Source organism: Periplaneta americana, chromosome 5 (genome assembly GCF_040183065.1).
Source record: "Periplaneta americana isolate PAMFEO1 chromosome 5, P.americana_PAMFEO1_priV1, whole genome shotgun sequence".
NCBI lineage: Eukaryota > Metazoa > Arthropoda > Insecta > Blattodea > Blattidae > Periplaneta > Periplaneta americana.
In genome coordinates, this window is record NC_091121.1 from 153,131,311 (window position 1) to 153,157,899 (window position 26,589).

A 26,589-nucleotide genomic window follows, 5' to 3' on the forward strand; every position below is an offset into this window, starting at 1 on the left:
TTACCCCCAAACTAAGTTCAGCTTGTTTTGCTATTAGATATAAATATCAATACCTCAAAAAACAATATACTTTGCATACTTCCACTCGGTAATGAGTTTTGGAATAATATTCTGGGGAAATTCCACAGATAGTAACAATATATTTCTATTACAAAAATGAATAATTAGAATAATAGTAGGTGCCAAATCTAGGGAATCGTGTAGGACTATTTTAAAAAAAACTACAAATAATGCCCATGGCTTGTCAGTATATCCTTTCATTAATAGTCTTCCTCGTATGTAATCGTGAAAACTTTGTAACTAATTCAACAGTTCATAGCATAAATACACGTCAAAAAAATGACTTTCATACTCCATCGGCAAGTCTATCGTGCTATCAAAAAGGAGTGCGTTATATGGCAGTAAACATTTTTAATAGCCTCCCTATCGATATAAAAATGAAACTCAAAACATAAGATTATTTAGGGCCAAATTAAAGAAGTACCTAATTTCTCACGCCTTCTATTCTGTAGGTGAATTCATGAAATTGATACTAAAACTATGTGTTGTAGGCTACTAGTAGACTATATTGTAAATCTCGTCTGTATATATTTCATCTAGACTGTGACTATAAATTAAGATTTTATAATAGAATTAAGTTTTTTTGACTTGTTCCATATTCTAGCTGTAACCATGTATGAATACCATGGAATGTTAATACGTGGTACAGTCATTAAGTTCTAATACTGAGCGCATAGTGGCGTTGTGGTGCACTATAGCGCATAGGTGGCGCCATGGTATGATACCTTGTCAGTCTCTCGACCCAACAAGAGACAGTTGAGTGCATGCAATGTAAGCAGAACTACGGTCTTTGTTGTGACGGTGATTTGAATGCGCGCGTCGGAACTCGAGTATGTTGCAGTTTAAGCAACGGGCAAACGTCACGTTCTGTCAGAAATTAGGCGAAACTGCTATAACCGATCATAACTGGAGACGAAACATGGTGTTTCCTTTACGATCCGCAATTGAAGCGACAATCCGCAACCTGGAAAACGCCATTATTTCCACGACAGAAAAATCCGCAACAAGACAGGTCAAAAGGCAAGGTGATGCTTTAACAGTTTTTTTTATTCACATAGAATTCATCCCACACGGTGCAACTGTAGACAAGATCCTCTACAAAGAGATTCTTGGCCGTTTAAGCAATTCAATTCGTCGTAAGCGTCCTGAGCTTTGGCATAGGAAGAATTGGCTGTTGCTACACGACAACGCCCCTGCACATCGCTCCATCCTTGTCCAAGAGGAACTTGCAAGGCAACAGGTCCCTGTTTTGCCACACCCTCCGTACTCACCTGATCTCGCACCATGCGATTTTTTTTTCTCTTTCCACTCATGAAATCAATCCTAGGAGGGCGTAATTTTTATGCGGCCGAAAAGGTCATGACTGCCACAAGAGAAGCCGTACGGCATCTTCCTGCCAACATCTTTCAGCGGTGCTTCCAGCAGCTACACCAACGTTGGTAGACGTGCATAGCGGCCAACGGCGACTATATTGAGGGAGGATGTCGATCTGTTTAAGTGTACGCCGTATCACGCGGCATCTTCTGAGACATCCAGATTCTTGTGGGTGCCTACCCTTCAGGCGTCAGTGTCAGAACTTAATGACTGTACCACGTAAATACAATGCAATACAATACAATTACATGTAAAACTAAAAATCTTAATAATAATCATTTTAATATCACATCACAAAAAATATGTTTATAGCTGATCGCTACATAATAGTTTCACATAACAGAATCTATAACACAGAGGGTTGTTTCTGATCTCTGGAAACGACCTTTGAATGGTTATTGCGTTAGGAGTGACACGAAGCTGAATTGTGGTGACATGTAACAGACCGGTAGTGAATTAATCCCATTCGAGCTTTGCCATCTTACTAAGTACACAGAAGATGCCTTTCTTGGAAATAACAAAACCACGTTTTTTTGAAGGCTCCTATGAGTTTCACGTATTTCGATGGCTCAGAACGAGACTGTTACAACTCAAAAATAGAGATTTTTCAGCAGAGCCATTTAAAGTTTTCCATTGTAGATGGCAAATCAGAGAATCATGGCACAACAATGTGCATTTATGTTCCACTAGGAAATTTTTAGAGTTTTAACACTTTCACATAGCATAGTTCTCAATTCAAGTGTTCAAATGATGGTAATAACCCAAAAAGTGAATTTTTTTAGTTTTAACAGTCTCGTTCTGAGCCATCGATTTGTACTTGGCATCGGAAAGAGTCGTAATGTACTCTCCTAGAAGGGCTCGATTTTCTTGGGCATTGCTGCTGTGAGACATCGTGCACTCTGACTATGAAATCACTCATTCCTGGTCTGTCACCTCTCGCTGTCGTGTGACTCCTGACGCACATGACGTCTTTCAAAATTCGTTTCCAGAGATCCGAAACAGCTCTCAGTATTACCAATGTCCACTTTGAAAACATGTTTTTTTAGTAATTATGTATGTTTATTTGTACATTTGCATTAGATGTAAAACTTAAAGTATGCAATGTCTTAATAATAATAATTTTAATATCACATCATTGTATTCTTCACCTGACATAATCAGGAACATTAAATCCAGACGTTTGAGTGGGCAGGGCATGTAGCATGTATGGGCAAATCCAGAAATGCATATAGAGTGTTAGTTAGGAGGCCGGAGGGAAAAAGACCTTTAGAGAGGCCGAGACGTAGATAGGAAGATAATATTAAAATGGATTTGAGGAAGGTGGGATATGATGATAGAGAATGGATTAATCTAGCTCAGGATATGTACCAGTGGCGGGCTTATGTGAGGGCGGCAATGAACCTCCGGGTTCCTTAAAAGCCAGTAAGTAAGTAAGTAATATCACATCACAATGACTTACCACAGTTTGGAACATTCATACTACTGACTTAGCACGCTTCAGGAAAAAATTATGAGATTATAACAGGAATAACAAGGAACATAACAGGGTGTTAAAAAAAGTATTCAATATTTCAGGAGGTGATGGCATGCATCAAAACAAGAAAAAAATGTCGAATAAACATGGGTCCTACAACACATACTTTCTGAGATCTGAACACTTGTTCACAGGAGGTGCTCAATGTGACGTCCATTTATGGCAATGGATTTCTCTGCCCTACAATACAGCAGACTACCAGATAATCATTCCGTAGTTGACACTCCTGGCATGGAATACTGATACGCCGCAAGGAATACTGAAAACAAAAGTCTGGTTGCGGATATGAGCGGGGTTAAGCAGAGATGGTGTTATGAATTTTCGTAATCAGCATGTGTGAGCTGATGAAAATCCCCATGTAGTTGAAGAAACAAGGCATCAACACCGATTCTCAATCAACTTATGGGCAGGCGTTCTTGGTGATAGATTAAGGGCCATAATTGCTACCACAGAGTTAACGGGAGCTCGTTATAAGGAATTTCTTATTAAAGCATTGCCTACCTTGCTGGAGTATGTGCCATGTCAGCAAAGACTACAGATGTGGATCATGCATGATGGCACACCAGTACATTTTTTCCGCAATGAGCGTGAACATCGGTCGCTGAAATTTCAGAACCGCTTGTTCCCCAAACCTAAATCCCCTAGACTTTTGGTTATCAAGAACAACCAGGTCAATTTCAAAGAGTGTGTGATTCCTTACGCTGAAGGGCAGAGGAATACACTGCCATGAATGGACGTCGCATTGAGTATCTGCTATGAACAAGTGTTCAGATCTCAGAAAGTATGTGTTGTAGATCCCATGTTTATTAGACATTATTATTTTTTTTTTTGTTTTGATGCATACTAGCACTTCCTAAAATATTGGATACTTCTTTTTAACACCCTGTAGATGTGTGGGAAATAATAAAGTTAACCTATAAAAAAACGTTTAGCACCGTTCGGAAAATCACTCTACACTTCCGAACAACCACAATCCTCCCACTATTTTCCTCTACATCACGATCTTTCACTGCGTCGTGGAGTCCGTCTTTATGTCTTGTTTTCGAACTCCCCAGTACGAATTTCATTCCCATTACGATTGCTCGTAATTGCTGTGATTTTCATAAATTTCGACCTTTCTTCACGGTATTCTTCTGAAGTTAATTCATCTCCTCAGTATGTAAAAGCAGTCTTTCTCGGTTTTACAAGCGCAATCAAGAAATGAGTACATCTGCTGAATACAGCGTGGCATGATATCCGTACAGTCGGCGTCTTTGTGGATGAATGTAAGCGTGTGATAAGCGAATCTCGGCAGCTTTGAGGACAGTCATCACAACACATCCCACTGCATTATGACGCTTCGTCTCTGGCCATACAATTAAGATTTACTTCCCTGCAAATACACAACCGCCGCAATGCACTGGACGGTGGAGGAGTGTTCCCAACATAAATGACGAAAACAGGCATTCCAATTTAAGTGCAGAGCATAACATATACTTACATCAGCAAATAAGTATTCGGTGCAATTTATGACTTAACTAAGAGATATATGCAAGAAATATAGTTTTAGTAAAATGATTTTGAACTTGTAAACCTATGTAATGTGCGCTGTTCAATGCTGATGTTTAATTTCCGCTAAAATATAATCATATTGAAAGTATTTTGATAAAATAAACTTGTTCTATGGAAAAAGGGCCTGTAAAATACTTCAATAATATACAACTATTAAAGTCGGAATAGGCCTACATTATTTAACAAAAACTTGTAAACAAATATTATTGTAACAGTATGCAAATTGCTATTTTGATAAAAGGGCACTAAAATCGCAGTTACATAAAAATAAAACTTTCAGGGCCATATTCATAGACATTCGTAGCGCAGGCTTCCGGTAGATGATCAGCGAACTAACGTTTATTGTATTCATAAACCAGTGTTAAAGACATGATAGAATATGAATCCTGTACAAGTAATCAGTCGATAGCCGGGGCTAGTTTAGCACACTCTTAGCGCGGGCTAGCGAAATGTCTATGAATAGCACCCTCAATCTTTGTTTTCTCGAAACATGACTTTTCCTTATGGGTCCTTTTTCCGACTACCGCCTCAATTGTACCACTAACCGCCACTGACAGCCTTTACGTCCTAGTTCAAATTGAGTACGGTGAGAAATAATTCCTCTTCTCCTCAAGATGTAAACTGTTTCCGAATGCTGAATTATGAACATGTAGGCCTAATCAGCACTCATCAGTTAAGAGTACCGAATGTTGTTTTTCCTATATAGATACGCATTATATTGACTGACGTTATTTTTGGCAAAAACATTTTGGAGCTGAAAAACACTCAAGTGCCATGTACTAAAAGCGGCGGCTTCAGATTCGCAAGAAATTTTGGTGGAGTCAAAGATGGTGATGAGTTTTTTTGTATGTCACTGACTATGCTAGAAGGTTTATCATTATTAATCTCTACTTAGGTTTAAAGGAAGAGCCCGAAGTTTTGCCAATTGCTGACTCCGCAGCTCTGCTTGTAAACCCCTGGTGTCTTCGACAGCTGTTTGCCAAAGGGTTTAAGAATGAGGACGGTAGAAAGTGAACAGCGGGTTGCCTACCTGTGTGAAGTACGGGGGCAGGACGCATCTCTGGTCGTCGAGCCGGCTGCTCTGCACTCTCTCCAGCAGCTCGAACAGGTCTTGAGTCGCGCTCTGCAACAAACCACTGTGTCACTATCCACCAACACGTTTCCAGCTCGCAACTTAGTATCATATGACCGTACAGACATGTTATTTTAAATGACAAGTTCTCAATATTTGTATATCAGAAACAAGATTCGTATGGAAATGAACATACCTTTCGGAAGAAATAAGATAGAAAATGGACTCACAACTTTCGTTTCCAGCATGAAAGAAAGTGGAGTGAGGTAATTCTATTCTTCAAAAACAATATTAGTTTCTAGTAATAATAATAATAATAATAATAATAATAATAATAATAATAATAATAATAATAATAATAATAATAATAATAATAATAATAATACTTACTGTACTTACTGGCTTTTAAGGAACCCGGAGGTTCATTGTCGCCCTCACGTAAGCCCGCCATTGGTCCCTATCCTGAGCAAGATTAATCCAATCTCTACCATCATATCCCACCTCCCTCAAATCCATTTTAATATTATCTTCCCATCTACGTCTCGGCCTCCCCAAAGGTCTTATTCCCACCGGCCTCCCAACTAACACTCTATAATAATAATAATAATAATAATAATAATAATAATAATAATAATAATAATAATAATAATAATAATAAAATTATGATTTATTTAACGACGCTTGCAACTGCAGACATTATATCAGCGCCGCCGGTGTGGCGAAATTTTGTCCCGCAGAAGTTCTTTTACATGCCAGTAAATCTACTGACATGAGCGTGTAGCATTTAAACACACTTGAATGCCATCGACCTCGGCCGGGATCGAACCCGCAACCTCGAGCATAGAAGGCCAGCGCTATATCAACTACGCTACCGAGGGCAACAACAACAACAATAATAATAATAATAATAATAATAATAATAATAATAATAATAATAATAATCACCACCAAAGTAGCAATACGTCACAATTTGTTTCGATATTTATCACTAGAGCCCGGAAGTTAGGCAAAATGCCTTTTGAACTGGGTACACATACGAAATAGTTTAATAGAGAAAAACATGTTCCCACACATTTCGGAACGATAGGACCAGTTTTTATTTTGCCTCTTTTGCCTATTTTGCCGTATGGCCTTAACTGGCCGTATGGCCTTAACTCTGCCAGGTTAAATAAATCATTATTATTATTATTATTATTATTATTATTATTATTATTATTTTATCTTCCGTTGCATATTCTAAGGTTTAATGTCTTATTTTGCCCTTTTTGGCTTTTGATGGATATTTTCTGCTATTAAGAACAGTTGGAAGAAGAGCAGTTTGGCTTCAGGAAGAAATAAAGGGTACGAGAGATGCAATAATTGGACTGCTACGAACAATCGGCGAAAGATACTAGAGAAGAATAAGTGTATATAGTATTTGTGGATTTATAAAAGCCGTTTGACAGAGTGGATTGGAATAAACTGATTGGGATCCAAAAGAAAACAGGTGTGGGTTGGAAAGAGAGGAGGCTGTTCAGTAATCTTTATGTGAAACGAGTCAAAGTCAGGATAGCAGAAGAAATGTCAGAAGGAAAAGAAATAGAGGAGTACGCCAAGGATGCCCCTTATCACCTACCCTGTTCAACATCGACTTGGAGGATTTAGTGAAAAACTGTTTTCAGAACATGGAGGAATGATAGTAGGAGGAAGAAGAATAAAGTGCATAAGATTTGCTGATATGGTTAGCAGAAGAAATGATAGTACTAAAGGATATGCTACCGGAGCTAAATGACAGTGTGGGATGAAGATAAATGCAAATACGACGAAGACCATGGTCATAGGAAGAAAAGTAAAGAAGGTAAATTAGCGACTTCTAAATGAAGCAGTAGAGCAAGTGGACAGCTTCAAATACTTGAAGGTGTACTATAAGCGGTAACATGAGCTGCTTCCAGCTCCCAGGAAGTCAAAAGGAGGAAAGCAAAGAAGCTTTTAAGAGAAAAAGGAGCATCTTCTGCGGACCTCTGGGATAGGAACTAAGGAAGAGACTAGTGAAGAGCTTTGTGTGGAGTGTGACATTGTATATGACAGAAACATTTATATTACGACGAAGTGAAGGGAAACGACTAGAAGCATTTGAAATGTGGTTATGGAGAAGGATGGAATGTGTGAAATGGACAGACAGAATAAGAATTGAAGCTGTGTTGGAAAGAGTGGAAGAAGAAAAACTGATGCTGAAACTGATCAGGAAATGGAAAAGTAATTGATTGGGTCACTTGTTGAAAAGAAACTGCCTACTGAAGGATGGATGCACTGGAAGAAATGGTGAACGGGAGAAGTATTCGGGGCAGAAGAAGATGGTAGACGACATTAAGATATATGGATCATATGCGGAGACTTAGAGGAAGACAGAAAATAGGATAGATTTGAGAATGCTAAGTTTGCAGTGAAAGACCTGCACTTGGACAGAACGCTATGTATGCATGTATGCATTTGCCTTTTTTGCTTTTGATGGATATTTTCTGCTATATGTAAAAATTAAATTAATCAGTACAGTGGGATTCTGAACAGCCTGTATTAAAAATTTAAATGAAAACAATTTCTTATTTTATAAATGAAGCACCTGTTACAAAAATTCAACGATATTTTCTACATAATGGGAATCTCTGTTGAGCATCTCAGTCCACATGCATTTAAATTATTTGTGGCGGCATGCCTGTACAAAGCAGCCCTAAGCTGATCAGTCAGCCGAGAGGGTTGGTGGGATCTCAAACCCCGAGGCAGTTGGTTTGTCTCGTCTGAGAGGTTCAGTTTCTAAAGATTCCATGAAAACACTGCGGAGAGAGAAAAAGAGTAAATTCTCTGACAGGTCGAGTCGTATTTAAAGTAATTAGCAGGAATAACACATTGGTTTGCGCTATTGTTACCGATATGAGTCCATCCACACAATAGCAAGTTTTAAGTATGCATGCACACGGGGACGTGTTTCTATCAGATTTATGATCCTCTATACTTCTTCTATTACCACAGTTACTACCGTTGACAAGGGACCGTATTATCGAAAGTCTACACAATTTTTCATCTCCAAAACTTCTCACGTCCCCTTGAAAATAATCCACTATAGTCGCGACGCTGTTATTCCCGGCGTGAATCCTCCTCTTTGCTTATGTCTTAGGAAGTGAAGGTTCTATAAAATCTAGGTAGGTAGTATCGTTCGCCATTTTTGTTCTTTCATTGCCGAGCTACCAGACGAGGAATCTATTTACCACACCGTTAAACATTATCATGTCGTAACTCCTATGATAATGAATTAAACATACTGTAATTCAGCAAATAATTGAGCGGCAAATAATGTCCTCGTGTGCTTTCTGCGAACGCCAACGAAAGAGTCAAAATGGCGGGCGATTATATTAAGTAGCCTATTTATCGAGCCTTAGGAAATGCATAACGTCATCATCAGCGAATCACACGACGCACACGTTTGAATGTAGCCGATCTGCAACGTGATTGGCTGCCGGAAATAAGAGCGACGGGACTATAACTACGATGATAACAGGGTATGAAAAACTTGACAAACAATCTATGTGGAAGTAATCGAAAACTTTGTGATGAGCTGTCAATCCTGGAAGCGCTGCAAAACGATAACTGGCCGAATATCATTTTTGCTCGTACCGTTTACGACTCTCACTTAAGGGAAGATGAATAATGCTGCATATACATGTTTTAGATTTCTATCACGGGTGCAGACTAGTTATTACGAAGATGTGACGCGAAGCGCTATCAAAATGTTGTAAAGACGGAATAGAAATTCGGAACTTTATAGCCAGTCATAATTAACATCGTCCGCTATGGCTATCACATTTTAACTGCGAAGGATTTCACAGACTTGGTAAAACGATAACACGTATAATTATGCATCAGCGGTCAAGCGGTTTTGTTCTCGTTCATAATATCCGAGATTTATGGGATACAAATCAGGCGATACCGCAAAGCTAGAAGCAAGGAAGGAAGCTAGAAGCAGCGGTGTTCCATATAATGTGGGTCAAAAGTCGCTTTCCCCAATATTCTTCTTAGGTTTCATACTTGGACACATACACAGATGCCATGACTTGAACAAACGAATAGCTGGTATAATAAGTGGTGGGTTGGCAACCATGTTCGTGCGTCAACTGTTTTCCCGATGTCATGTCTTGAAAACAGCCCTCGTTTTGCCGAAATGCATTTAATATGATAACAGAAGGACCACCATATCATTTTGGTGTACTAGTGAGGGACTTCTTGAACCAGCAATTCCATGAATGGATTGGTCGTCGTGCCACAACAAAATGGCTACACAGATCATACGACCTGAAGCTATGTGATTTTTCGTCGTGGGGTATCCTGAAAAATGACGTTTCTGCTCATAAACTGTAGGATCTGCATCAGTTGCGACAGATGATCGAACAGTCATTCGTGAAAATCGATGAAATCGTGAGTTACGTTCTGCAATCTGTGAACGTTATGAATTGTGTATCGAGAAACAGGGCCTCCATTTTGAACAAAATCTGTAAAGCAATGTGTAGTCAAATGTAAATTGAATGCAATTAAGTTTAAGAAAGTATTTGGGGACAGCGACTTTTAACCCACTCTGTATTTTTTACTAGCGTAGGCTAACCCCAAAATACATTTTTTTTATCTTCGTACTCTAAACTGAATATTATCGTTATTAATTATTATTATCATTATTATTACACACATAGTACTTGCTGAAGCAACAATAATAATAGGCCTAACGAATTATGTAAAATATTATTGAAGCAATGAAAAACAAGAGTTGATACTGTAAACTGCAGTAATTATAAAACAAAAGTATAATACTGTGGCGTCATTTGGAATATTCTGGTTGCCTCGGGAGTGTGCGCGCGCATCCAGGGAGAATGAAAACTACGGGACGGCGCGGAGCGGAGAGAGCAGGGGGAACATCTAAAAGCGTATCCCTCTCGAAGGTTCGAAAAGCCACGCGAATCGAAGATTCGAGGTGTTACGGTTTAGTAATAAAAGCACGAGCAGTTTTCGGAGTGAGTTAGTCTTCAGTAGTGATGGGCGAAGTTGCTCTTTTCCCGGAACAGTTCCGACGGTTCCGGTTCCGAAAAAACAGTCACCAGTGGTGATGAGTCGGAGTCGTTCATTGATACGTGCCTTCTCTTTGACTCTTGTTCCTTTTGAGGAGTCGTTCAAACGAACGGTACAGTACCCTCCCTCTTCACCATGCAGCTCACACTGGAGCATTCATAGGCATGACATAGTACACATTCTTATCTATAGATGGCACTGCAATGCACATTCGAATTGATTTTGGAAAATTGCTGTGCATGCGGACAGAACTCAAAAGCTTAATGTTTGTAATTAAACAGCTGTTGACTGCAAGGACAGAATACAACACTTTGTTTTCGTACATAAAGTTATAAAGACATGGTAGCCAACTAAAAAAAAATTAACATGACATTTAAAACATATGGTATGTAATTTCTGTTCTATTACATAATAAAAAAAATCATTAATTTTTATTTTTACTTTTCTTAATGCACAGTTATAATAATAATAATAATAATAATAATAATAATAATAATAATAATAATAATAAATATTACAATTTCATAAATAATAAAAAAGATATATATTGGCAGTACTGAAACCTGGAAATCCCGCAGTGGGTTAGTAAAATGTTGGAAACGCATCTTTACCAAAGTGTAATTTAAACTTCGCATTAAACCTCGCTCTCCAAATCAGTACTTATATGGGCAGTTCCCAACAAATAATGCTACAACATTTTTGTCGTTCTAATCTAATATAATTTGATAACAGAGAAGATATCACAAAAACTTGTGCTTGTCAGACTTAACCTCAACAAACGACATCCACACATTGTAACTAAACCACTCATTACCATTTACGACTTTAACCTTACATGTACAGAATCAGCTGATCAACGAATTAATAATACTAATTAATAAACTATGTAGTATGCGTACTTTATGACTTTGTAGAATGTTTATAAAACAATTAGTCAACTAATGGTGAAATAAACTATAAAGCGGGAATTAACAATTCCCGCGGAATTGAATAGGAATGAACATTACAGATTATTAAATACTTACTATAACATTACAGATGATTGGCCAGTCTTCCAATTGTTGATATTAAAGTTCGCGCCACCGCAAGGATTTCAATTTCCATGCGTCCCCCTCCAACCACGTGAGAGTTTCAAGTACCAACTTCATCCAACGAAGTTCCAAGTACAACATAAAGAACGAGAACAGTGTAATCGCAGCTGACATTGGTTCATCGGAACAACTATAAAACTTCTTTGCATCGGAACGAGCTCCGACGTTCCGACTGTTATCTCGGAGTCGGAACATACCTTGTGCAACGCGGTACTGCGAGCCCGCAACAGCTGGGCAAGTGAGCAGCTCTGAGTCGGAACACTGTTATTTCGGAACAGGAGGTTCCGACCTACTGTTCATTTTTGCAACAGTTCCGAGACCGGAACAGTTCCAAAATAACTGTTGTGTTATTTTTTACCCATCTCTAGTCTTAAGTCAGCCTTCAAGTCTTGTCTTGGACAGCGGCGACGTATCCAGAGGATTGAGTACGACGTGCAGTGAACTTGAGTGGGTCCGTAACTGTGGCAGTATCCAGGCGAATGCAACGTATCCGGAGAGCCTGAGTTCGACGTGCAGTGGACTTGAGTCCGTAACTGTGGAGTATCCAGGCGAGTGCAACGTATCCGGAAGGCCCGAGTTCGACGTGCAGTGAACTTGAACAGTGAGCTAAAAGAACTAGCCAAGGTAAGCGAACTGTGAACTGAGAACTGACAGTTTTGTTCTGCACATAGGAGTACATTGTTGTTCTTCTAAATAATACACGTGTATTGCCATTGTCGTCGTGAAGTGCAATAACGACTATTGTGTTGCTGTGTTGAGTGGAGTACCCATTGTTGTAGGGTGAATTATTAAGAAATAAAAGTCACATTGTTGACAGATGTGGTGGTAAATGTAGAAATTAAAAGTTACAATACAACAAAAATGTCAGCATTTTTACATACATAATAATCAGTGGAATGTGCACTCCTTGAGACAACCAACTGTACCCTCGGGGATACGCGTACCATAGATTGAATATAACTGAGCTAGAGGTCCAGTGTCGTAGAGTTATGTTACGTAGATGAACTTTCCCTAGATGAGAGGGAAAAATTTAATAGCCAGTTCTCGTCAACCTCTAAATTGAACTGTAGATAGTTATCAAACACATCGTCCTACCTCATTGTCAGAAATAGAATTGATCACACTATCAGGCTACCAGAATCCGTAAGTTTCAGTCGACCATATCTTATAGAGATGTTGCCAACTATCGGAAATATATACACAGTTCTTTAGTAAGTGAATAGTGTCTGCGAAAAAAAAAAAATAATTTTAACTAGAAATTAAGTAGAATTAATTGAGAATGCAGCTACAGAAACGAGGTCAATAATACAATTAACGCTGCCGCAGCCAGTACACCCATCTTTCCACTTATCGAAGGCGTTTCTTAATTATACGAGGATCGGACAAACACGAGAACGTCACATTACACAGTTTTATGGAGAATAAAATATACAATATAGTCGTTTATTAATACTAACGCGATTTGGCATATCTCCAAACATGGCCGAGACAAGCGTATTTAGCCAAGTTGCTAAGCAACAAAGCCCTTATTATAATTGCACAGTACAAGTCTACACCTGACAATGATAGAGGTCTGATAATGAATAAACTCTTGTCCAACATGCAAGCAGTCAACGAACCTACAAGCCTTTTACAGATCTCGGCCATTGGGGCCGTGTAGTAGGCGGGGAAGATGACATCACGCCACTTTTTATCTCCTCTATTTCTTATCCCAACCCCAAAATCCCCCCTTCCCAAGATGCAGAATAGTATGCACCATATGTTGCCATACCCTGCAACAGGCGGGTAGTTCATCACAACCACCCCTTGTTTTTGTAGGGAGCTGAGGGCAAACGGGGATTGTTCTGCGGATCAAAGATCACACAACAAGCTCACTTTATTCCCTCGAACGCTACAATAAATACAAAATCTCACTAAACCCTTCATCATAACATTTAATATCTCATTATACTTCCAATTTCTTATGTTTACTTTGTTGAAGTTTCTCCTTCCAACCCTCTAGGAAAATTTAGCTTCACAAACAAGAAAGTGCACGTTTCTCTTTGTCGTATTTCGAACTGCAGGTAATTTTACTTGAAATATAGCTTTCAGACATTTGTCATGTTCATTCCACTGAAACGTCATTGAAGGAACTGTAATCTAAGTTTCCTTTGTTAAAATTTAACGACATTATATTTACATTAGAGGGACAGAGATGGCCAAAGAGCGTATACGAAACGAGTTCATGAAAAGTGGTATTCAATCTATGTCATTTTTATGTCAAATAATGGGACGTAACATATGACATATGGCAGTGAAATTGAATCTGATTTTCAGAAATGAGCAAGAGTTTATATCGTTCTATTAAAGAAGTAAAATATAAAGTAAGGAAATTATTTACATGTAGAAAGAAGCAGATGCAGTCTTAATAAAGGCGAGTTAATTATTTGTAAAACTATGTATTTGTAACATATTTACGGTAAATTAGGCAATTTAGTCTGTAATACTCGTACAAATAATAATGATAATAATACTTACTTACTTATGGCTTTGAAGGAACCCGGAGGTTCATTGCCGCCCTCACGTAAGGCCGCCATCGCTCCCTATCCTGTGCAAGATTAATCCACTCTCCACCATCATATCCCACCTCCCTCAAATCCATTTTAATATTATCCTCCCATCTATGTGACGGCCTCCCCAAAGGTTTTATTCCCTCCGGTTTCCCAAATAACATTCTATACGCATTTCTGGATTCGCCCATACGTGCTACATGCCCTGCTCATCTCAAACATCTGGATTTAATGCTTCTAATTATGTCAGGTGAAGAATAAAATGCATGCAGTTCTGCGGTGTGTAACTTTCTCCATTTTCCTGTAACTTCGTCCCTCTTAGCCCCAATTATTTTCCTAAGCACTACTCTATCCCTGGAAACAATAGGTTGGCTTAAACTAAATCCTTCTCTTCCAAATCTTAAACTCTTCTATTCCTTCGTACCTGTTGTCTCGCTTCACTTACCTTTCTTCCCACCACAATCTGAACACACGCTCTCGCCATGAAACAATACTAACAATACCATCCCATTGCACCTTCTCATACTCATCCTCTTTCACAATAGCCCTGCCAAGACTCTGGAATTCGTTACCTGCTAGCATCAGGGACTGTCGAAATAAAATTGAATTCATACGCAAACTTATTGGGCACTTGGTCAGTAATTGAGACTCGTTCAGACTGGTTTCTTGTAAATAGTTCTCTTAATCTATCACAAAATATTTCAATATCCGGTAATTTCATCACTATAGAATTTTGTTATTCTAGGTTTAAATTGTAATTCAGTAAATACAAAAATATTCTTTGTTCTTAACTTCTATGATAAAATGTCTAGCTTTCATTAATCAGGTAATCTTGTCGTACTTTAATTTTTATTGTAATTGTATTTGTAAATTTAATATCAATTGTAATTTTTTTATTTTTCATATTATAGTTGTAATCCCCTGGTAGAGGGGCAGAGAAGGCCTGACAGCCTTATCTCTACCAGGTTAAATAAATAAATACTACTACTACTACTACTACTACTACTACTACTACTACTTCTCAAACACCCTAACCTCTGTTTCTCTCTCAAAGTGAGAGTCCAAATTTCACAACTATACAGAAGAACCAGTAATATAATTGTTTTATACTGTAAATTGTAACTTTTAGCTTTTTTGAGAGCAGACTGGATGATAAAAGCTTCTGAACCGAATAATAAGACGCATTTCCAATATTTATTATGCGTTTAATTTGCTCCCGAGTATCATTTATATTTGTTACTATTACTCCCAGGTATTTGAATTTTTCCACCTCTTCAAAGGATAAATTTCCAATTTTTACATTTCCATTTCGTACCATATTCTGATCACGAGACATAATCATATACTTTGTCTTTTCGAGATTTACTTCCAAATCTATCTCTTTACTTGCTTCAAGTACAATTCCCGTGTTTCGGTTCTACAGAGACTCGGCAAACTTGAACCGAATATAAAGTCTCTGACCGGTTTTCAACAGACTCTGTTATTTTAGTTTACGTGCTTCATTTCCACGTACTGCTGGATGCCTAAAGAGTAGGGCGAAGTTCGTAGTATCTTGATATTCCCTCTCATGTTCGAACATTGCGCGACACTAGTACAAATAACCTTTTGGTGGGATGTGGGAACTTAAACGGTAGCGTGTTTTCATTTATTTAAATATACGTATCAGTGCAAAGAGTAAGACAGGAAACAAAATACCGTACCTACTAACCCTCCTTCCAAGAGTTTTAGTTTCGAATCCTGCCATCGACAATCCTACAACAAAACAGCTGTAAATGCATAGCTACAGTAAGTTGCTGGAATAAGTACAAGTAATATATTGATGTTTTTAGTTTACAATGCTATGTATTATGTGTCTTGTCATCTGCAAATAAAAATATTCACGTTTCTCTATTAACTGAAATACCATGTTTGCTAGAATTTTCAACTGTTGAACAATTTCGTCACTACATATAAAGGGTGCGTCAGAAAGAACGGATGGATTTCACAGGGCAAGAAAATTGTAAGGATTCATCAAATCAAAACTGTATTGTTATCAACAGATTCACCAATACATGCAGTTTATTTACGGTATACAACATCATCCATATGATGTCCTTGGTTTTCGATACAGGCATCGAGGCGTTTTCTGAAGTTCGCCGTAACTTTCACAGTCATAGTTAGTGGGATTGCCGTAATTTCTTCACGAATCGCCGTCTTCAGTTCGTCCAGTGTATGTGGTTACTTACGCCTTCAAGTGGTCCCAAAGAAAGATCTTATCGTAACCTCGACAATCTCAGTGCAATAGCATGTTTGCGGGCTGATGGTTGAGGTGGCAGGACAACCTACTGTCTGTCTCCACATTTGCAGGAGTACACGCGCTCCGTGTTCGTCCAGGTGATTTCTTCTTTAATGTTGAACCTGTGGTACGAAATGAAGCCGCCCGAGTTGGAATCCTAGCGTGACGTCCGATGTCGAAATGAGTCCTGAGTGACGATCACAGACTCTTCATTTTTCAAAAATGTCTCTGCGATGAAAGCACGTTGTACACCAGACCAACACCATGTTCTCAACTGAAACTGCATTCTATGGCTGACCCAACAGTCGTGGTCCCCCTCACTCTATCCCTCCCCTCGCTGCGTATTGATAGTTTGAAATCCATCCGTTCTTTCTGACGCACCCTGTATTAACACCCTTGTCTCAGATCTCCATACATTAGTTTTAAATTCTCCAGTTAGATGATGTGCTGTACTCAAATAAATTTATTATATATCTGAATTTGTGCATTTAATAGAGAGAAAGACAGACTGTGGATACGGTCAAGTGAGTGTTGACACAGCCAAAACAATGGCAGACATAACTATATAGAGCAAAGCATAAGCGGATTTCACCAGGCATTTCGGATGCTCGTGTAAAGGGGGTTAAGTCAAATTGTAAGATATGTAAATTTCTCTCCTTTGGTACTAAACAAAACCCCTTTGTCACAAAATACGGAGCACTGTATCATCAATGGAAGAATGACTTAACCCTTATAACACAAGCTAGAAGTTATTTAGAAGAGTTTAAATCTGTACTTATCCCATAATAGCCAATTCATACTTAACCCCCTTTACACGAGAACCCCCGTATAAGTCTTCCTAAATGAGAACATTTCACTAGCAATATCCCCTATTGGGTATACTTATACAAGGCTTTAGATTGTACTTTCGTAGTTCATTTACTGAAAAAGAAATTAGGATTATTAAAATCCTTAGTGGGAATATTTTCTATGCTCATAAAAGAGGAAAGCATTCATTGGTAAAGTATCAAAGTCCCTTTCTTCCGAGAGATGAAAATTCATTATACAGGATGATTCAAAAGTCGCGCGACATAGGACATCTCCGTTATTAATGTAAGTACAAAAAATAGTTTCAAATAAATGCTTTAGATATTGGTACGTGTAGTTCATGTGCAAAATTTAAAAAAAATCGTAAGAGCCATTTTTGAGAAAATTGCAACAAACATGTTCGCGTTTCAAGTAAAGTACCAGTTAGGTTAGGGAAAACGCATCCAAAACTGGGATGTCACATCTCTGGAGCGTACGAAACTTAAATTATAAATGTGGTTTGGGTCGCGCGCCGTAATTAATAAATTGTTTTTTTTTTTTTGTGTAGACAGGTGAGTAAGTGCTAGTTTCACCAGTGAACCGGGTAGCAACAGACAATGTACACAATTCCTGAGAGGGTGGAAATGGTTCTCATCCATGCGGGAGGCCTGCGTCTACGGGAAGCAGCAGAAGAATATCACAGACTGCATCCAGATCAACCTACCCCACATCACGGAAGCATTGGTGGTTTAATGGAACGTTTCAAGACAGCAGGCAGTATCCATGACAAAAAAACGTTCAGAGCGGCCTCGTACAGCAACAAGGGATGCAAACGCAGCTAGTGTACTAGCTAAGCTGGTAGTCAGTCTATGACGGTCAACCAGGGAAGTGGCGCAAGAATGTGGCACCAGTCAAGCGTCCGTGTCCAGCATGCTCTCCGTCAATCATTTCCATCCCTATCGTATGCACTTTGTGCAGGAACTGCATGGGGATGACACCGATTTGCGGGTGCAGTTCTGTGAGTGGTTTCTTGAACGACAAACGCATCAGTCAAACCTTGAGGTGATATTTGTTGGAGCGATGAGGCCTGTTTCCATTTGAACGGAACAGTGAATCGACATAATGCTGTGTACTCGGCAAGCGAGAATCCCCACATAGCTGTAGAGGCTCATAATCAGTTTGACCCAAGATTAAATGTGTGATGTGGCATACACGGGGATGTTGTCATCGGTCCCGTGTTTCTGAACAAGCTCACTGCTCCATTATCCAGATAACCTCTCGAGGCTGCCCTACTTGGATGAAAGAAGACGTGGGTTTTTCTTTCAGCAGGATGGAACAACACCGCATTTCAGATTGACAGTCCGCGAATTTCTGAAAGAAGTTATCCCTGGGCGTTGGATCCAGTGAAACGGCAGCCTAAGTCACCAGATTTAACGCCACTTGACTTTTTTCTCTGGGGACATCTCAAGTCTGTAGTTTACAGCAACAGGCCCCGAAAACTGAATGAACTGCAGGAAAATATCAGGAAAGAATGTGCACAAATAACACCTGGAATGTTACGTAATATGAGGAGCAGTTACCTCAACCGTGTATGGATGTGCCGTCAACAAAATGGCCACCAATTTGAACACTTACTCCATTAGTGTGCATGTGGATCAATTACACAGGTCGTGGAAGTTAAAGTGATAGAATGTTTCAGTTTGCCATTGTGACTGTCAACTTACTCACCTGTCAACACAAAAAACACAATTTATTAATTACGGCGCGCGACCCAAATCACATTTCTAATTTAAGTTTCGTACCCTCCAGAGATGTGGCACCTAAGTTTTGGATGCGTTTTCCCTAACAAAACTGGTACTTTACTTGAAACGCGAACAAGTTTGTTGCAATTTTCTCAAAAATGGCTCTTACGATTTTCTTCAAATTTTTCACATGAACTACACGTACCAATATCTAAAACATTTATTTGAAACTATTTTTTGTACTTACACTAATAACGGAGATGCCCTATGTCGCGCGACTTTTGAATCACCCTGTATACTATATTCATGAAGCATGTTATGTTTTATTTAACGACGCTCGCAACTGTAGAGGTTATATCAGCGTCGCCATACATACATACATACATACATACATACATACATACATACATACATACACATTTTCTGAGGATACTTAAATTTCTTGGGCACAATTTCACCAATTCTTCATTGGTATTTACGTAATCAGTTACTTGCACTGAATGAAGACAAAAATTATGAAGTGAATAATAGTGTGCATATTATTTATCAGTATTACTTAGTTACCAAATGTTCTATGTGTAAAGGTAGAAAGGTTTTGGGATGAATTTCTTCTGCCAATGTAATAACAATTTTTTTCAGTAATAGTGCTATTTGAAGTCGAGAATTTGGCATGTGAACTTAATAACTTTGGAGTAAGATTAATCAGAGGACGCGCCGTTATAAAAACAACGCGGCTCTCCACGCCGGTTACCAGGGTTCGAATCATGGAGGGTCCATGTGGAAATTGTGGTGAACAAAGACGATGCCAATCTTGAGCGAGACATTTCCCTGTGAGATCCATAGCACTATTTTCATAGATTATATTTCGATATACAGTGGAATAATTGATATAAACGGGCATAATTGCGATTTTAAATCGTAATCCGGAATGACATGCAAATTTCAAAGAAAGTTTGATTTATATTAAGCGAATGTAGATAAAGCTTATGACGCAATGTTGATTTGTAAGAAATAGACCGCTTTTAGCCTCGATACTTGAAAGCAGTTTGGCTTATCAGATTGCCAGCTCTTTCAGCTGTGTCTGCTACGTACACTGTGAGCGAAGATCACTATGACAAGTAAAATGAACTCTTACTAACTCGTTACTTAGCTAGGACGTTCATAACTACAAACTGTACGGATTCTTGCTCGATTTATTGCAGAGGTATGAGATATTTTTATCTTCTTTTTGTTTTGGGTGTATGACCATTGTGAAGAGTTACACTGTGTCCCCTTAAGACGTGGCTTTCTGCCATGCAACTCAGACGACTTTCGCGGTGGATATTTAGAATTTATTCAAAATTCTCAAATGAGGAAGAACGCAATGGTCAAAGAACACAGTCATTGACGTAGATGATAAAATTTTATGTATTCTATTTCGTTTAATCCTGTAGGATATTTGAGCTAGAAAAATTAATTATATTTTCATATTTTATTTATTACAGAAGAAAATAATTAAAATATGTCTTCATAAACCTACTGATTTTCCATCTCAAAATTTGTTTCTAGACTTTAATGTACTTAACGTAAGACATATTTTTATTATATTGTATTAATAAAATTCATACATAAAAATCGAAATAATTTTTAATTGTATTCTCATAGTTATGAAACAAAAGGTATGAATTCTTTAAGATTGTTTAAACCAAAATGCAACATTGTTACAGTATTTAATCATAGTAGTAATTTAGGCCCAAGAATATATAACAAATTTATATTTAAATATCCTAATCTTGTCAATTCTAATAGTTCTAGTATTAAATTTAAAAAGTTATGTATGGATTTTATAAAAATTGAAAAATTGTAAATTTAAATTGATATAGGCTACTATAATTGCACAGTAGACGTAAGACAAATTGTATTGTATAATTATTAATTTCAATTCAGGAATCCGTCCCTGAGCACGAGTTCTGCTCTTTCAGGGGCGAGCTAAAGTTTTTCTGTATATATTATATTTTATGTTACGATAGCAAAATAATAAATAAATAAATAAATACTGTAAATAAATAAATAAATAAATAAAATATTGTTTTCTTATAAGTGGCATTACAATATGAAACTTCCGAGGTTTAAAGGCTAATTGGGATTTCCCGGTCCCTGGTCGGGCTAAAAAAACCCTGATAGAACTGATATTAGTCAAATCCATTCTTCTTACCTCCATGCTGCCCCCCCTCCGGGATTTTTTAAGATACGAAAGAGAAAGTTGTGTGCGGAAAGCAACGAGAAGCTACCGTATTTACCTTTCGAAAAGAAAAATTGCAAACATGGCATGATAAGTAATGGAATGAAGAAAACGCAAATAAAACGAAGACCATGGTCATATGAAGCAAAATAAAGAAGGTAAACTTGGGAATTCTAAATGAGTTAGTAGTGCAGGGGTCATCAGCATAAAGCACTCTGGGGCTAGCGTCTCTTACCCGCGGAGAACACGCTGCACTATGGTGCATTCGTAGCTGCTAGCGGTTCTCTACCTCTTCCTGTTGCACGACGGGGCACACGGAATGGCTCCGCTTACCCTTTACCCATTTCAGCGAGTGCTGACGACCACTGCAGTAGAGTAAGTGGACAGCTTCAAATGCTTAGGCTGTACCTACAGTAAGCAGTAACATGAGCTGCTGCCTGGAAATCAAAAGGAGGATAGCAATGGCAAAGGAAGCTTTTAATAGAAAAAGAAGCAACTTCTCCGGATCCCTGGAAGAAGAACTGAGGAAGATACTAGTGAAGTGCTCTGGGTGGAGTGTGGCATTGTATGGGACACAAAAGTGAAGAGAAGCGAGTAGAAGCATTTGAAATGTGGATATGGAGAAGAATGGTACTATGAAGTGGACAGACAGAATAAGAAATGAAGCTGTGTTGAAAAAACTAAGTGAAGAAAGAATGCTGAAACTAATCAGGAAGAGGAAATGGAAATGGTTGGGTCACTGGCTGAGAAGAAACTCCTTACTGAAGGATGCACTGGAAGGAATGGTGAACGAGAGAAGAGTTAGAGGCAGAAGAAGATATCAGATGATAGACGACATTAAGATATATGGATTAGGCTATATGTAGAAACAAAGAGGAAGGCAAAAAATAGGAAACATTTGAGAAAGCTGGGTTTGCAGTGAAAGACCTACCCTTGGGCAGAACACAATGAATGAATGAATGAAACTTCCTCTACATGGTATTTGCACAATGCGGACGCACCAATGACAATTATTCAAGTAGGTATCACAAATTAATTGAAGTAGAAACTTAGTGTATTTTCATTTGTATGGTTTGTTTTTTACTCATATCACCAAGAGGATTAAGATAATAGGCTAATAATCATCATACCGTATATCTTTAATGAATCTTCTTGTCTCCCTTAGATTTGTCCTAAGTGCACCTTTTTCGATCTTATTCAATACTAGCTGTACCCGTGCGCTCCACTGCACTTATTACAAATAAATATAAAGTAATTACATAATTAAAATAGAACATTGGATTCAGGGGACATTCGTGTTTGATAGAAGAATAAATCTTTAATATGGTACTTAATTAAAATGCTATGATTTTGGTTCAGAGACCACTCATTTGGTGCAATGACAATTCCTTTAACATGTTTCTAAATTAGTCTTGAATGCATCCTTTAATAAATCACTCCAAATTAATAGAGTTGATTATGAAGGTTAATTAGCTTCTGAGATTACCAACTTCATATAAACACACAAAATATTCTCTGTATATTAATATTGATAAACGTCAAGGCCGCCTTAAATAGACGGCGTCATTTGTTTTGATTTCATTGTAGCCATCGTCGTCGGTCCTGCAATAACTCCTATGTCATATATCGATTTTCAGATTTTTGCTCTACTAAATAACTTAATGATGCAGCAAATAATACAATCTAGTATGTATATATATATATATATACATATATATATATACATATATATATATATATATATATATATATATACATATATAACTTAATTATATTTATTTCTTTCCAAAATGTGAGAACTCACGATCTCCTGTGCACTACTGCCATAGAATGAATAAATTTGTTTTTCTTCCTACTAAAATATTTAATATTTTGCACCTAGAAGTTACGGAACAACGACATTAATCTGAGGCGGCGGTGGAAATGTATTGTATTGTTATTTTAAACTCTTGTATATCCTTAAATATCAGTCCTACCAAAATTTTGTCTGGAATAAAACTGATCGGAAATCATTTTTAAATAAACTTTTGTTATGTAACATTTTTCACAAAAATCAATAATATGCGAGATATTTCGGTTTATTTAATTCAGGCCCCCTTATAACCCCCCTTTTAAATAAAGTATTTTGAATACTATATAGCCTAAAATCTAAGCTACAACGAACTTAATTTATATTCCAATTTTCATCGAAATCCGTTCAGCCATTATCTCGTGAAAAGGTAGCAAACATCCAGACAGACAGACAGACAGACTTAAATTTCAGTCCTATCAAAATTTTGTCTGGGATAAAACTTATCGGAAATCATTTTTAAAAAGCTTTTGCTATGTAACAATTTTCGCAAAAATCAATAATACGCGAGATATTTCGGTTTATTTAATTCAGGCCCCCTTATAACCCCCCTTTTAAATAAAGTATTTTGAATGCCATACAGCCTAAAATCTAAGTTACAACGAACTTAATTTATGTTCCAATTTTCATCGAACTCCGTCCAGCCATTATCGCGTGAAAAGGTAACAAACATACAGACAGATATACAAACAAACAAAAATTTCAAAAAAGTGATTTTCGGTTTCAGGATGATTAATTATTACCAGAAAAATTTCGCTTACAGATTTATTATTAGTATAGATGACACTAAGCGATAAAAGGTTGACTTTTATGACATATGTTGGCCGTGACTCGATTTTGGCATGACAGGACAGCATATAAACAAATCAAACACGTGTCTTACAAACAAAACCATTATTTATTCCACTCGACGTTGACATTGCGCTCTAACAGTCATGTTCATCGTGGGCGCACAATGTTATCAACAGCAATAGTAACAGTAGAAGTAATGGGATAGGAACAATATAATGGGCACTATTATTTATTGCCTTGCATTTCATCCACACCGATTCAAAGATTTTATTTAATCCGGGTTAAGTTTTCCGAACTCTTTTATAAAGCCCTAAAGAGGCAAGTAAGACTTCCGAGTTCTTCGAAATCAAAAAATCTGCTAAAACCGACAAAATGAAATTTTATGCATTATGGATACTACAGAAATGTTATCAAAGGTAAGCTTCAAAAAATGTATGTCTAATTGTTATAATACATTGTACATCGAATATTAAATAAGTTTGCTATATAAATTAGTACGTCATTATATGGCTTTCCCTATAAAACAATTCTTGATTACTGAGAAAAAAGAAAGTGCATAAACGCTAAGTTCAATGACATTATTTGAATAAGACATTATCGCGAAAATTTAGCACTTTATTCTACACAAAAAAACGAACTTTTAAAAATGATACGAGAAATTTTAAGAAAATTATCAACAGTAATTTCCCTAGAGGTTCTGATTTATTTAGAGAAAATGAAAATTCGAAATTTACAAGAGCATCACCTATTAAAGAAAAAAATAACTTATTTTCACGATCATGCCCTAATAATCATTATTATAATTTTAATAGTTGTATCATACATAATAATTGCAATAATTTTTGCGTTTAGGTAGACGAAGGATTTAATAGTATTTATACCTAGAATGACTGTACGATGGGATTTAATCGACTATTACACGATTAGAAGAAAGTATATAAAGAATAGGAGAAATAAAGTACTCTAATAGCTACAATAACATATTAGTTGACTTACGAAAACACTAATTTGCCTTCAAATGCATTATTGTACCATCTCATCATTACAAATTTTCCGCTAGATGGCAGTAGTGTGTTATGATGAGCTGTTCTCGTGTTACCAGTTGTGACAACTATATAACCTTCATTGAACTTTATGGACGATTACTAGTCAAGAAGGCTTTGCTGCTTCAATTTCATTTTTATTAAAACAGTTGCATTCCACTTCAATTATTAATACATTAAACAATTTTTGATACTGTTACTATCCATCATCTCATACAGCAGAAGCTATAACATAATCTAAATAATATAAACAAGATAAAAGATAGAAAAGTTTTAATTAAGGATGATGAAATAATCATGGATCATTTTGAAAGGTACAATTATTGAAAGTACAATGTTGGAAAACAAAGTAACAAATGCAGGGAGGGGTTAAAAATTGTCGAATAAGCAGCCATGATTGGTTGAAACACGTCGTGCGTACCGTTTTATTGGTCAAAAGTAGTATGACGTAATAAAAGTGTAATAGTCACCATAAAAACACGGCTCTGACTATACCACTACACTTCCATACTGCTGTAACACTACAGTAGAACTTATATTACCCGTGGTAATGAACGGGGTGGACTGAACGGTTAATCGAAAAATCGGATAATCCGTACCATAAAAGATTTTCATAAATTAAGGGTATAATATTTTGGCCTACAATTTTGTAATTTCCTCCGTGGTCTTGTGTTTAACGTGCTATGTAGTGGATCACGAATTTACTAAAAGTTCTGTTCTTAACGACGGGTTCTTAAGGACCAAGGGTTGATGGTTGATGATTGTCTGCGGAAAGATAAGAATAGTAGAAGTTTGATGTTGTAAATTTACATACTTTAGGCACTTTATCCTTGCTTCTTTATTAAATCGCGTACAGTTTCTCCTTTCCCAAACCTCTCAATTATTTGTATTTTTTTTCGGTAATTAACACAATACGTTTTCTTTTAGCTATTGTTGAATACATTTTTTTCCCCATACAAGTTATACAATACGGCCACTCGAATAGTAAGGATAAGAAGAGAATGGAACACGGGTTTGTAGAAGTTCTTGCAGTAATTTATTTGAAAACAGATAGTGATTATTTTACAAGTAGACTATTTCTGTTGCCGATAGCAAAGCATTCCTACTACATACTGTGATACTTGTAAGAGAAAAGGCTTGTAATAACCCTCTGTAAAAAAACTACGCAGAGACATAACGTACAATAGGCTACTCCACAATTTTGTCTGTAGTAAAAAAAAATGAAAAATAAAAGGAGTTAGAAGAAAAAATCGGACAATTCGACAATCGGTTAATAAGATGCCGGATAATCGGGGTTCTACTGTACTTACTATACTGCTACTGTTGAGCATGATTGGTTGAAATACGTCGTTCCGTACCGTTTTATTGGTCAAAAGTAGTATAACGTAATACAAGTGTAATAGTCACTATAAAAACACGGCTTGACTATATCACTACAGTAGTCTACCATACCACAGTCTACTATATACAGTCACGAAGCTTGAGTTTTGAGGGTGCTACAAACAATAGACTGTGACGGTATACTGTATTTTATTTCATGGAGTGCAGTTTCATAGAAAGGA

The 26,589-nt window shown here is 37.3% G+C and overlaps 1 protein-coding gene across 2 annotated transcripts in view; it reads right to left on the minus strand.

Moving 5' to 3' along the window:
• The window catches only part of RapGAP1 (Rap GTPase activating protein 1), a 1,064,866-nt gene that overhangs the window by 409,927 nt on the left and 628,350 nt on the right, over nt 1–26,589 (minus strand). For both annotated transcript variants that reach the window (XM_069826681.1, XM_069826683.1), the window contains exon 3: nt 5,550–5,642. In XM_069826681.1, coding sequence (XP_069682782.1) covers nt 5,550–5,642 — 93 coding nt within the window. The remainder of the gene's footprint in view (nt 1–5,549; nt 5,643–26,589) is intronic.